Source organism: Vidua chalybeata, chromosome 1, assembly GCF_026979565.1.
Source record: "Vidua chalybeata isolate OUT-0048 chromosome 1, bVidCha1 merged haplotype, whole genome shotgun sequence".
NCBI classification, from domain to species: domain Eukaryota; kingdom Metazoa; phylum Chordata; class Aves; order Passeriformes; family Viduidae; genus Vidua; species Vidua chalybeata.
The window spans coordinates 153,056,441-153,070,310 of NC_071530.1; the positions used below are offsets into that span (position 1 = coordinate 153,056,441).

Sequence of the window (13,870 nt, forward strand, 5' to 3'; positions counted from 1 at the left end):
TCTACATCCTTTTATTATTTTTGCCTGTCAGACTTTAAGCACTACCCAGCACCTTCAGCATGTGGGGAAAAGCCACACCACGAAAAGCCAAGTGTTCACAAAGTGGTCTTGCAACTTGATTTGGATAAAGGGACAGAGTTTCCACAGCCACCGTGGGGTTTCTCTCTCGAGGTTTCGGAGGGCGCAGCCTCCTTTTATCCCAATCTCCTGGCCGCACGCTGCTCTCTTCCTTTCCCCACTGGCTGAGGTAGCGGGAAGGTGCTGCCTTCCCAAACCACCTACCCCACATCCCCTGTGAAACCGTCATTTCCTCCCAAAGTTCAGAAGTTCGGGCTGTCTGGGTTATGGAATAGACTTTGTGGGGACCCATTTCCCACAGTGCCCTTATATTCTGGAGTTCAAATGTTCTCATCAAGCCACCAGGGTTCTGTGACAAACTTCACGTCCGTAGAGCCATCCATCCCCATTTTGAAGACATTGACAGCCATTTCTCCTGAAAAACAACCCAAACCACTGGGTAGCTTTTCAAAGACATCACACCTCATCCTTCCCTGTGACAGCGGTGATGCCCTGGCACAGGTTGCCCAGAGAAAGCTGTGTCTGCCCCATCCCTGGCCGTGTCCAAGGCCCAGCTGGGCAGGGCCTGGAGCAGCCCGGGCCAGGGGAAGATGTCCCTGCCCAGGGCAGGGCTGGCACCGGACGGGCTTTAAGGTCGCTCCATCCCAAACCATTGCAGAGCCCCCGGGGCCGGGATGGGGCGGGGCGGGCGCTCGGCAGCGCCGCCAGCTCGTGCTGCCGCCTGCTGTCGGCACCCGGAACTGCAGCCGGAGCGCTGATCGCCCGCGCTCGCTGCTGCCCTCCGGTGGACAATTCCCGAAGCACAACTGCCAGAATCCCCAAATCCCAGAACGGGTCAGGCTGGAAGGACCCAGAGTGGGCACCTGGCCCAACCTCCCAGCTCAGGCAGCGCCATCCCTGAGACCAGGACTGCGTCCAGAGCTGCCCGGAACTGGACATGGCCCTGGACAGAACTGGACATGGCACTGGACAGAGCTGGACATGGCACTGGTCAGAACTGGACATGGCCCTGGACAGAGCTGGACATGGCCCTGGACAGAACTGGACATGGCCCTGGACAGAGCTGGACATGGCCCTGGACAGAACTGGACATGGCACTGGACAGAACTGGACATGGCCCTGGACAGAGCTGGACATGGCACTGGACAGAGCTGGACACAACACTCCCAATGTGCCTCCCTGGGCAGGCCAGAGGGGCACGATCACTCCCTGACCTCCTGGCCCTGCTCTTCCCAATGGCCCCTGGATCCCTCCAGGCCCCAGGCAACACGGCCAGTTCCACTGGTCAACCCTTTACCAACCCCAGGTGCTTCTCCAGGGCTGCTCCAGCAGGTCCCCCCAGCCTGGAAGGGCATGGCACTGGTGCTGAATTGGGCTAAAACCAGCCCAAATTACCAACTCCAAATTGACAACTGAGGATGAAGCACCAGAGCTGGGCCTGGCCATCCATCATCTGACCCTGGGAATGTCCAGTCCCCTTTCAGACAGAGATTCCTCTCCCCTATTCCTGCTTGAAATGAAATGTGTGTGAGGTTCCTCTTTCGGGAAGGGGATGCTCTCCAAGGATCCTCCACAAGTTAAGAGAAAGAGATGTTCCCACGAGTGATGGTGTGGAGAGTGACATGGGGCCCTGGTTAAGAACTCACTTTTTGCTGGCTTTGTCAGAATTATGTAATGGAATTGTTTTGATAGAATTATTTAATGGAGTTGTTTTGATAGAATCATTTAATAGACTTGATTTGACAAAATAATTTAATACAATTGCTTTGCACAATGGCCTTGTTGGCCACAGCACCTCACGGTTGCTCAGATTGAAGGAAAAAGCCTGGATGTCCACACCGTGGCACGTGTGAACCTCGAATATCATGTCTGTTCCGTATTGAGGGGTCATCTCTTTGCGCAGCAACATCGATGTGCATTGACGGAACACACCGTGCCTGGAACCGGACGTCACGCACGCCCCGGAACACGTGGTGACACATCGTTTTCTGAGCGTGCCTCAGTGTCACCAGGGCCTTGGTCAGCAGGAAATGCAGCGTTTTGAAGTGGAAGTTGTTCCGGTATTCCTGGCGGGAGCGCCCGGCCGCGCGCACGGCCGCGTTGAAGTCCTTGTAAATGTCCGTCGTCGTGTAGGCCATGAGAGCGATGGCGTGCCGTGGGGACGGCAGAGGGGACACAGGAGAGCCCCGCTTGCGCCACTCAGCCTCGGCCTTCGCCCAGACCTGGGCAAACAGACGGTTCTGGCGGAACTCAAAGCAGTTGAGGCCTGGCAACGCCGCGGTCGTGGCATGTCCGCAGCCCCCGTACTGGTCATCGAAGGAGTCCCAGGCCATGTCCAGGGGCACCACCTTGATGGCCACAGTGGCCACAGTCATTGCCAGCAGTGCCAGGGTGCGAGACAGAGGGGCCATGGCAGAGAGGGGCCACCACGAGCACTGTGGGACACTGGGGGGACAAAGGGGGACCCACTGAAGGGACACTGAGGACACACGGGCTTACATGGGAAGGGTTCCTCCATGAGGGTATCAGCACGGCCCCCGAGCTCCATCCATATGAACTTTAGAACATTTATTCTCATCTCCTAGGAGGCCTTGGGCATTATCCTTTTGTTCTCCTATGCAGTGAGTCTCTTTGTCAGTGACATGATTGCATTTGGTAAGTTTTTGTTGATTGTGATCTGTACTCCATGTATTTTACCCTATATTTAGCACATGACCAGTAGCAGTCTTAATAAGATAATAGCCTTGCAGATGGGAACTGCTTTAACATCAAAGTACACAAACCTTTTTCCATAAAAACCAAAAAAAGGGGGAGATGTGGAAGACCAGACCGCTACAGTCGCTGAACTGGGTAGCACTGCCAACCTTGTGGCAGTGAAAAGTGTGGGAGAGATAAACTCAAGGCAAGAACAGAAGAGAAGACATCATGTCTGGCCACTCTGACCAGAGAAGAGATGACAGGGACATTGCCAGTGAAGGAGATAACACGGACATTACTACTGTAAGAAGGATAATTGTCACCAGACGACAAAAGGAAAAACGACGCACCACAGCTAAGGTCACGATGAAGAGACTCATTTATTTCCTCTGACTCCAATCATTTATAGTTCTCAAAAGGCGCCAGTGGATTGGAGGGTGAACGTGCCACCTCTCCAACAACACTGGACAAACTACCAGTACATGAAATTTCTCCGCCTCTATGAAGGAATGCAAAACAATAGGTTGTTTACAGAAAGTTGTGTGAGGAAGTTCTCTACAAGGATGTAAACTCAGAAGGCTTTAGAAAACTCTTAAAAATCAGGGTGGCAGATAATTGAGAAGATTGTGTTTCTAAGGGGATGGGGATAAAGGGAGCTGTAGGAGCGTTGGTTGGTAGGACGGTCGGGACGGACGGAGACGAGACATCTCTGAAGTCAGGTCTTGGAACACGTGGTTTATTAAAAAGGGCGTGGGTGCAGGGGCCCTGCTTGGAGCTGCCAGCCACAGCTCGGAGCAGGCCTGAAAGAGCAAGAGGGAGAACAGAGGCAAGAGCAAGAGAGTAAGAGAGCAAGGGAGGGAAGTTCCCGTTACAATACAATAAATCTTCTTCTGTGCTGAATATTCTAATCTTCACTAACCAACCTAGTACAAGACATAAATCCTATAGCATTTGCACACAGCCTATAAGAATCATGACATTACCATGCTGTGTTATATTTTAAACCCCAAAAACTACTCTTTGGACCCCTTCTGCCAAGCTAGTAGGGTCTGCTCTGACCCTTGGAGCTGTCTGCAAGCAGAGGGCATTTTTCATCAAAAGGGGATTCCCTCCAGCCGGCCATACCATTGTTTTCCAGTTGTTCAGTAACCAAGGCTTGCTATCTCAAAGCTTGCTTTCATCACAATCTCGCTTATAGTTCCCATATTCCCAAAATCCTTTGCCAGGCAATCATATTTATCAGGCTTTCCTGTTTCATCTTCCCCAACAGGGATCCAAGTGGAAAGTTTTGCGCTAATGTTGTGACCTATAAATCCTGGTAAACTGGTGAAATGAAGGGTTTGCTTTGCTGGCATGGCAGAGTCGGTGTCTCTCAATCCCCCGCACGTCAGCCCTCCAGTCCCAATCCCAGTCCCGTGTTTACCCTTCCGATGTCACCCCGGTGCTCCCCAGGATCTCATTTCTGCTCCCAGACCTTTGTAGCCATTTTGTGACCCCGGGCCGCTCAGGAACCTCACCCAAATTCCTAAAGCCACTCCCTCACACACCCCACTGTCCGCCTTGGCCCTCTCCCAGACCCCAGACCCGCTCCCAGTCCTGTTACCAATTTCATGTCACCCCAGTACCCCAAACCAAATCCGGGATCAACCCCTGACCCCACAATGTCCCCCTGAAGCCCTCCATACCCCCACTCTGCAATTCAGGTCCCAGGTCCCCCCACAAGTGACCCCTGGAGTCCCCCCAGCCCCTGATACCGAAATCGGCCTCAGTGAACTCCGTGATGGAACTGGAGGAATCAGAAAACCGGAATTCTTGATCAGCTCGGACTCACAGCAGATCTCTCCTGGTCCTGCAGCTCAGGGGGGACTTTGCCACACAGAATCTATCCAGCATAATTATAAATGTTCATTAAAATGGGCTTCTTAGCTAATACAAAACCAGCACCTTTCCCGTAAATAATCAGCGAGGCTCTACCTCTTTTAGGAAATAATTTTTATTATCTTGGAGAGCCATAAAAATGGGGTTTCTGGGGGTCATTTTAACTGAGTGCCCCAATATCCCAGATGACCCTGCCTTGAACTTTCACTCTGGGGAGGTGCAGCTCCTTCTGTGGTCCAGAACTTGCCAAAAACCCCTCACTGCAGTTCCCATTTATCTCTTTCTCCTCAGGTTCCAGCCACCTTTGCCCTGCTGTGTGCACACTTCTACATCCTTTTATGGTTTTTTGCTAGTTCATCTTTAAGCCCTATCCAGCGCCTTCAGGAGAACTCAAACTTCCTATTCTCTCTCTTATTTCTCACCCCCCAGGACCCCAATCCCACGATCACACGATCCCATGGCCCCCTCAATCCCCCCCAGTCCCACTCCCCACTGCTCACTGAGTTGCTGCCACACCTCAGATACCAAATGGGGTCCCCTAGCAGATGACATCCCTGTAGGCAGCTCGAGCCTGGGGATGATCTCTTGGGGGAGTGCCTGGGTGGCTTCCCTGGCCTTATTTTGGCAGGAGAAGGTCTGGACCCCCATAAACTCTTGTCCCAAATTGCATTTCCTGACCTCTTGGATGAGATCAGTCACCACTACAGTTCACAGGCATCTGTGCCAATCCTGGCTGATATTGAATTGTTTGCAAAAGCACCCCACAGGTCTCCTGAAGTGTCCTCCACGTTCTGAGCCAGGACTCCCAGGGCCCAGTGCTGCCCTTGGCACACAAAAAGCTCAAAGGGCTTTGTTAAAGTCAGGAAATCCCATGGGAAATGTGGAAATCAGGGCCATTTTTGAGTTACAGAACGCGTGTCCTTCCTCAGGAGTCCAAATCAAAGGTCATTCTGGGGCCTCCTTTGTGGGGGGGACTTCAGGAGACCTGTGGGGTGCTTTTCCAAACAACTCCATCAGCCAGGATTGGCACAGATGCCTGTGGGCCGTAGCAGCGACTGTTCTCCTCATCCAAGAGGCCAGGAAATCCAATTTGGGACAAGAGTTTATGGTACATACTCTGCTCACCCTGACTGCAAGAAGATGAGGGACAAAGGGAGGAGCTTGCCGTGTTACAAAGAGCTCTGGAATTGGCAGCAGGAAAAAGAGCAAACCTAGGAACTCACTTGCCATCTGCTTTGAGCATTGCTCATGCCCAAGGAGCCATATGGAAAGAAAGAAGTCAATTAACACCAAAGGGATCTCCAGTTAAATATGAACAAGAATTATTGTCCCTCCTCGATGCCACCCAGCTGCCCAAAGAAGTGGCCATGCTACAATCCAGGGCACACCGGCTTGGAGATTGACAATTCCGCGTGGGAAATAGAATTGCAATAAAGGTGCACAAGAGCTTCCACAGCAAAGCATCCTGGTGTTAATTCCTGAGGAAGGAATTTCACCCCCCCAAGAAGTGAGGCCTGGATAGAGTTGGGCAGATTGAAAATTGGCTGCTTCTCTAAAAGCCCACAACAAAGAGGGTGGGTGGGTGGGTGGGTGGGTGAGAGGTAACTCCCAATACCCAGGTCAGGCCCTCCCCAGCTGATGCTGCAATTTGCAAAGGAGAAAAGCACCAGCAAAGCTCTGGAATCGATGCCATGGGGACTGGTCTGTGGCCTCAGATCCTCAGTGTCCGTAGGACAAAATTGTCAGGTCTGTTACAGAGCAATGCCCGATACGTTTGAAAAAGAACCCTTGGAATTCAAAACCATCACCTCCAGGCATCGCTGAAAGAGGAAACACTCCCGGGGATTACTGGCAAATGGATTTTCTGAGCTACCAGGCCAACATGGGCACAGGTATCTCCTGGTGTTGGTGGATCCCTTTTTGGGGGTCCAGACCTTCTTCTGCCAAAACAAGGCCAGGGAAGTCACCCTGGCACTCCCCCAAGAGATCATCCTCAGGCTCGAGGTGCCTACAGGGATGTCATCTGCTAGGGGACCCCATTTGGTATCTGAGGTGTGGCAGCAACTCAGTGAGCAGTGGGGAGGGGGACTGGAGGGAACTGGGGGGATGTGGGATCGTGTGATCGTGGGATTGGGGTCCTGAGGGGTGAGAAATAAGAGAGAGAATAGGAAGTTTCAGATCCCTTAATGGTGCTGGATAGGGCTTGAAGATGAAATAGGAAAAATCCATAAAAGGATGTAGAAGTGTGGACACAGCAGGGCAAAGGCGGCTGGGACCTGTGGAGGAAGAAATAAACAGGAACTGCAGTGAGGGGTTTTTGGCAAGTTCTGGACCACAGAAGGAGTCAGTTGCCTAAGGTAAGAAATGCCTATTCATGATGAGTGGGCCAAGACACCCCTCTTCTGCCTCGGACCCTCGTTATCTCTCTGTAAGACCATAGGTCATGTTTACCTCGACCCTTACTACTGGACTGTTTCCCAAAACCCCTGCACCCTATATAAACCCCCAATTCTGCCCAGTTCGGCAGAAGAGCTGTCACTGTCACCCTCTGCAGAAGCTGCCAATAAAGACACCGCTGTGGAACCTCACACAACCTTCTCCTCTCTCATCCCTGTGTCTGCCGAGGCACTTAGCAAGCAGAGAGCTGAAATCACCAAGAGCTGAATTCACCAAAGAGCTGAATTCACCAAAGAGCTGAAATCCCCAAAGAGCTGAAATCACTGAAGAGCTGAAATCACCAAGAGCTGAAATCACTGAAGAGCTGAATTCACCAAAGAACTGATCTCACTTAAGAGCTGAGCTGCTTGCTAAGGTTGGCTGCGGCTGGGAGCCTGCCTGGGACACCTGGACAGGTTGTGCTTAGCGGGACTTCGCTATCCAGGACACCTTCGGCCTCCGGGGTCAGACAGCCCCCGAGAACCCAGGCTGTAATACTGCACCTGCACAAAGCAAAAGTTGGAGGCAAGGTCATCTGAGACACTGGAGCACTCAGTGAAAATCACACCCATTTTTATGACTCTCCAGAACAATAAAAAAAATATTTCCTAAAAGAGGCAGAGCCATGCAGATTATTTCTGGGAAAAGTGCTGTTTCTGTATCAGATAAGGGATGCGTTTTAATGAATATTTATAATCATGATGGATAAATACCCGATGGCAAAGTCCCCCCTGAGCTGCAGGACCAGGAGAGATCTGCTGTGAGTCCAAGCTGATAAAGAATTCTGATACCTCCAGCTCCATCAGGGAGATCACTCCGGCCGATTTCGGTATCGGGGGTGGGGGACCCTTGCGGGGGGGAACATGGGACTGTAGGATTGGGGTCTGGGGGGGCACTGGGCGAGTCACGGGACAGGGACTGTGGTCCTGGGGTGGTCCGGGGGCAGCGATGGGGGACACAGGACCATGGGAGTGGCAGCGGGGTACCGGGGGGCACTGCGGGACACTTGGGGGCACAGGGGACTGGATTGCGGTCCTGAGGGTTCACTGGGGTGGTCATGGGACTGGGAGTGGGATTGGGATATGGGAACGGGACAAGGGGGGCACTGGGGGACCCCAGGCCTTGGGTCAGGATCTTGGGGGGCACGGGGTCACTGGGAGTGGTTTGGGATTGGGAGAGGGATTAGGGCAACAGAGGCACTGGGAAACACCAGGAGCAGAATGATGGGAGTGGGATTGGGAGTCTGGGGCACACTGGGGTTACTGGGGGGGCGGGTCAGGAAGTGACCCCAGGATTTGAGTCAGGGTCCTGCAGGGCGGCTGACAAGACACCGTGAGGGGGGATATAGGACTGTGGGAGTGGGATTGGGAGTCTGAGGGTCTGGGGGGACACTGGGGTACCCAGGAGGGTCCCCAGGACTTGGGATCAGGTTCCAGGACACATCGAGGGGTCTCGCGGCCAGGGCTCTCCCTACTCTCCCTGGGCTGACCCCACTATCCCTCCACAGCCCCTCCCCAAAAAAGCCCCCCCATGTGCCACCATGTCCCTCAGCATCTCCTGTGTCCCATCAGTGTCCCCTCAGCATCCCCTGGTGTCCCCCAGTGTCCGCCCTGTGTCACACAGTGTCCCCTCTGTATCCCCCAGTGTCCCACGGTGGACTCTCTTCTCCATGGCCCCCCTGGCTCAGATCCTGGCACTGCTGGCAGTGACCATGGCCACTGCAGCCATCAAGGTGGTGCCCCTGGACATGGCCCAGAAGTCCTTTGATGACCAGTACCTGAACTGCGGCCCTGCCATGACCGCGGCGTTGCCGGCCCTCAACAGCTCTGAGTTCCAGGAGAACAAGAACTTTGCCCAGGTCTGGGTGAAGGCCACGGCCGAGTGGCAGAAGCGGGGCTCCTCTTCATCCACTCTGTCCCCAGCCCAGGCCATCGCCCTCATGGCCTACACCATGAACGACGTGTACCGGGAGTTCAACAGTGCCGTGCGCGAGGCTGGACGCTCCAGCCAGGAATACCGGGACAACTTCCACTTCAAAACGCTGCATTTCCTGCTGACCCAGGCCCTCCAGAAGCTGAGACGCCCTAATGACTGTCAGAATGTGTTCCGGGGGGTGAGAAACTACCACTTTGAGGTGGAACCTGGTGAGAAAGTCCGCTTCGGTCAATTCGCTTCGACGTCGCAGAGCAAAGAGGTCTCCCAGCGTTATGGGACAGACACAATGTTTGAGGTGTACACGTGCCATGGCGTGGACATCCAGAAGTTCTCCTACGATGAAAGTCAGAAGGAAGTGCTGATCCCACCCTTCGAGACCTTCGAGGTCATTGATGTCAAGACGGAAGGAAACACGTTGAAAATTGGGCTTCGCTCCGCCGGGAACTCCAGCAACTACAACTGCGAGTGGCTGCGAGGTGACATCATGGGAACAGCCTGGGGGGATGGGGACACTCAGTGAGGGTTGGGGACGAGGACACACGGTGCTGGGGACACCTATGGCCCAGAGGGGACAGGGACACCCACTGTGGGTGGGAGGCAGGACAAGGGACAAGGACAGGGACAGCCATAGCTGGGCACAGGGGATGGAGACACTCAGTGCCAGGTGAGGGGGACAGGGACATCCAGTGCTGGGGTTGGGGGGACAAGGACACCCATGGCTGGGCACAGGGGAAGAGACCTTGTTATGGCCCCCTCTGACCTCCCACACCCTCAGGGCCCTCCTGTCACCCCTGTCCCTCCCCCTATGACCCCCTCATCCCATTGTCTCCCTGACCGCTCTCTTTGTCCCCACAGGTGGGAGCCTCCCCAGGAACTCCCCCCACCTTGGGGGGCTTCTCCTGGCTACCGTGGCCATGGCAGTGGCCATTGGAACCTTCTAAGCTGTGAGGCCACCAAGGCCACCAAGGTCACTGTGGTCTTGGAGGACACTGTGGCCACCATGTTCATGAAGGCCACCAGGAGCCTCAGAGAAATGAGGCCACCAAGGCTATCAAGGCCACTGTGGCCCCTCTGGTCACTTTGGCCACTGTGACCACTGCGGCCATTATTGCCACTATGGCCACTCTGTCCACTGTGACCACTGAGACCACTGAGGCTGTTATAGCCACTATGGCCACTATGGCTACTCTGGCTACTATGGCCCCTATGACCACACTGGCCACTCTGGGCATTGGAACCACCATGGTCAGCATGGCCATTGTGGCCACAGTGACCCATGAGGCTACAGAGGCCACGGTGGCCACCTTGGTCATTGTAACTACTGAGGCCACCGTGGCCACCGTGGTTACCAAGGTGACCAAGGCCCCCGTGGCAACCACAGCCAATGTGGCCACCATGGTCACTGTGACAAGGCGTCCATCCAGGGGAAGCCCCTCTGAGAGCTGCCCAGGCAGGGAGCGGCGCCAGGGCAGCAGGACCAGCACGGGGGGTGACAGAGCAGCCAGGACAGCGCAGGACAGCACGGACAGCAGAGATTGGGCAGCGCCTGGGGCCGCTTGGCCACTTCCCGACAGAGGGGTTTGGGAGTGGCAATGTCACGGCCACCTCCTAACGCTCCTTGGCTGCCTCACCTGATGTATCAATAAATTACCGCGTGCTCGCCTGCCGTATAAAAAATGTATCAAAAATTTGATCCTTGCTTGCTCGGCGCGTCAAAAGTTTACCAAAATTTGCTACTGGCACGTCTGATGTATCCGCTGCAGCTCTTTTAATGCCTTTCCTGCAGGGTGCCTCATTTCCTAAAATAAAGCAGTTCCTGGGGTTTTTGTTAGAGGTGACTTAAAGGTTTATTTTTCAAACCTCGATCTTCAGAGAGGTGATGGAGAAATGTTCCTCCCTTTTACCTTGTTCACTGCAGGCCCTCACAAAGGACCTGGAGGGGCTGGAGCAAAGGGATGGAGCTGGGGAAGAGTCTGGAGCAGCAGGAGTGGCTGAGGGAGCTGGCGGGGGCTGCTCAGTGCAATTGAAAAAGAATTAAAGATCAGTTTGGGTCCAGTTCCAAAGTACCTGAATTGAGGTAACACAACAGAAGAAGCATTAGGAGGAAAAAAAAGAAAAACAGAAAGAAAAAGGATGAAAAATAAAACGGAGAAATGGGGACAGAGGCAGCACCACCCATTTATTTATGAAAACACCCTGGTGTTTCGCTCAGGAAACTCTTTTTTCTTTCACATCGGGGATTTTCCCGCTTCACCCGCTCGTCGCCTGGAGTTGTGGTTCGGGAATTGTCCACCGGAGGGCAGCAGCGAGCGCGGGCGATCAGCGCTCCGGCTGCAGTTCCGGGTGCCGACAGCAGGCGGCAGCACGAGCTGGCGGCGCTGCCGAGCGCCCGCCCCGCCCCATCCCGGCCCCGGGGGCTCTGCAATGGTTTGGGATGGAGCGACCTTAAAGCCCGTCCGGTGCCAGCCCTGCCCTGGGCAGGGACATCTTCCCCTGGCCCGGGCTGCTCCAGGCCCTGCCCAGCCTGGCCTGGAACCCTTCCATGCGTGGGGCAGCCACAGCTTGTCTGGACAGCCTGTGCCAGGGCATCACCACCGTTGCTGGGAAGAATTCCTTCCCTATATCCCCTCTGACCCTGCCCTGTGGCACTGGGGAGCCATTTATCTTTGCCCTGTCCCTCCATGCCTTTGTCCAAAGCGCCTCCCCAGCTCTCCTGGAGCTCCTTTAGCCAGTGGAAAGGGCTTTGGTGTCTTCCTGGATCCTTCTCTCGGCTGAACACCCCCAAGTGTTATCCAGAGCAGAGGAGCTTCACCCCTCGAAGCATCTCCGTGGCCTCCTCTGGACTCATTCCAGCAGCTCGCATCTCCTCTGTGCTGCGGCGCAGAGCTGTCAGAGTGGTCCGAGTGGGAATGTGTCATGGTGGGAAGGGCTCAGTGCCTTCCCCACTCCCCTTCCAGAACCAACACCTCACACGGAGCACCCGAAGGGCTCCGGTGGCTCCGGCCTTGGCCTCTGGCAGTGTCACTCACCCAGCAGCTGCTCCTGTCCCTGGCTGCGCCCCCAGGGCCTCCCCTGGCACTGCGGGCACAGGGCCAGCCAGGGCAGGAGGCAGCCCCGGGGCCAGTGGGACACAGGGCCAGCCAGGGCAGCCCTGGGGCCAGTGGGACACGGGGACAGCCAGGGCAGCCCCGGGGCCAGTGGGACACAGGGCCAGCCAGGACAGCCCCGGGGCTGTGGGACACAGGGCCAGCCAGGGCAGACCCAGGGCTGTGGGACACGGGGACAACCAGGACAGGAGGCAGTCCCGGGGCTGTGGGACATGGGGACAGCCAGGACAGCTCCAGGCTGTGGGACATGGGGACAGCCAGGACAGCTCCAGGCTGTGGGACACGGGGACAACCAGGACAGCCCCGGGGGTGGGGGACATGGGGACAGCCAGGACAGCTCCAGGCTGTGGGACACGGGGACAGCCAGGACAGCTCCAGGCTGTGGAACACAGGGACAGCCAGGACAGCCCCGGGGCTGTGGGACATGGGGACAGCCAGGGCAGACCCAGGCTGTGGGACACGGGGACAGCCAGGACAGCTCCAGGCTGTGGGACACGGGGACAGCCAGGACAGCCCTGGGGCTGTGGGACACGGGGACAGCCAGGACAGCCCCGGGGCTGTGGGACATGGGGACAGCCAGGACAGCTCCAGGCTGTGGAACACAGGGACAGCCAGGACAGCTCCAGGCTGTGAGACACGGGGACAGCCAGGACAGCTCCAGGCTGTGGAACACAGGGACAGCCAGGACAGCTCCAGGCTGTGGGACACGGGGACAGCCAGGACAGCCCTGGGGCTGTGGGACACGGGGACAGCCAGGACAGCCCCGGGGCTGTGGGACATGGGGACAGCCAGGACAGCTCCAGGCTGTGGCACACAGGGCCAGCCCCGGGGATCCCGTGTGTGACACACACGTGGCCTCAGCGGTGGGACAGGGACAGCAGCGACACGACAGGTGCTGGGGAGGGATTTACAAAAATAAACAAACGAGGCCGCAGGGTGCAATCCGGAGGGCAGGAGAGAGGAGAAGCTGCCAGGGCAGCTCTGCTCCATCCGAGACGGCCCGGAGCCAGCAGCTGCTCTGCAAATCAGGGACAGGGGACAGACAGGGAGCCCTGAGAGGGACAGGGGACACAGAGGGAGCCCTGAGAGGGACAGGGGACACAGAGGGAGCCCTGAGAGGGACAGGGGACAGACAGGGAGCTGGGGAACCCTGGGAGAGGGACAGGGGACAGAGAGGGAGCCCTGAGAGGGACAGGGGACAGACAGGGAGCTGGGGAGCCCAGAGAGGGACAGGGGACAGACAGGGAGCCCTGAGAGGGACAGGGGACAGACAGGGAGCTGGGGAACCCTGGGAGAGGAAAGACTTGAGCTGGACCCCCAGGAACAGACCAGTGGGATGTGGAGCCCCGGGAACAGACAGGTGGGAGATGGAGCTGGGGTGCTGCACCCCTCCACTGCTCTGTGATCTCAGAAATGCCGTCAGACCCCAACGAGCAGCACCTGTGCCGAGCTCCTCCCGAGCCTATCAGGAACACTGTCTGCTCCCAGGAATTCCTGCTGGACAATGAGCTCCTCCTTTAACAACCAACCCTGGGAACTCATTTTTCTTGCCTGAAGAACAACCCAAGTGGAACATTCTCGCTGTCGAACTTTCAGAGAGAGCTCCTGACCCGAATTGCAGCCAGGATGGAAAACGACGATGGCCAAAGTCCAGCCTCTCTATAACCCTGTCCCTGCCCCGAGCCCTTCCCCGAGCTCCAGGGGGATTTCTCACAGCTGTAACCCTGTCCCTTCCCCAA

At 56.0% G+C, this 13,870-nt stretch overlaps 1 protein-coding gene and 1 pseudogene across 1 annotated transcript; one reads left to right on the forward strand and one right to left on the reverse strand.

Moving 5' to 3' along the window:
- Nucleotides 1-398: 398 nt before the first annotated feature.
- On the reverse strand, nucleotides 399-2,489 carry LOC128790445 (NAD(P)(+)--arginine ADP-ribosyltransferase 2-like; annotated as a pseudogene).
- A 6,244-nt stretch (nucleotides 2,490-8,733) lies between these two features.
- LOC128790147 (NAD(P)(+)--arginine ADP-ribosyltransferase 2-like) lies at nucleotides 8,734-9,965 on the forward strand. Its single transcript, XM_053946665.1, has 2 exons — nucleotides 8,734-9,500; nucleotides 9,880-9,965. Exons 1-2 carry the CDS (start codon nucleotides 8,759-8,761, stop codon nucleotides 9,963-9,965), a joined length of 828 nt encoding a protein of 275 aa, XP_053802640.1. The 5' UTR covers nucleotides 8,734-8,758.
- The last annotated feature ends 3,905 nt before the right edge of the window (nucleotides 9,966-13,870 follow it).

Coding starts and splice junctions, on each gene's coding strand:
- LOC128790147 (XM_053946665.1), top strand. CDS start 8,759: ATGGCCCCCCTGGCTCAGATCCTGGCACTGCTGGCAGTGACCATGGCC. Junction 9,501..9,879: donor CAACTGCGAGTGGCTGCGAG/GTGACATCATGG, acceptor TTGTCCCCACAG/GTGGGAGCCTCCCCAGGAAC.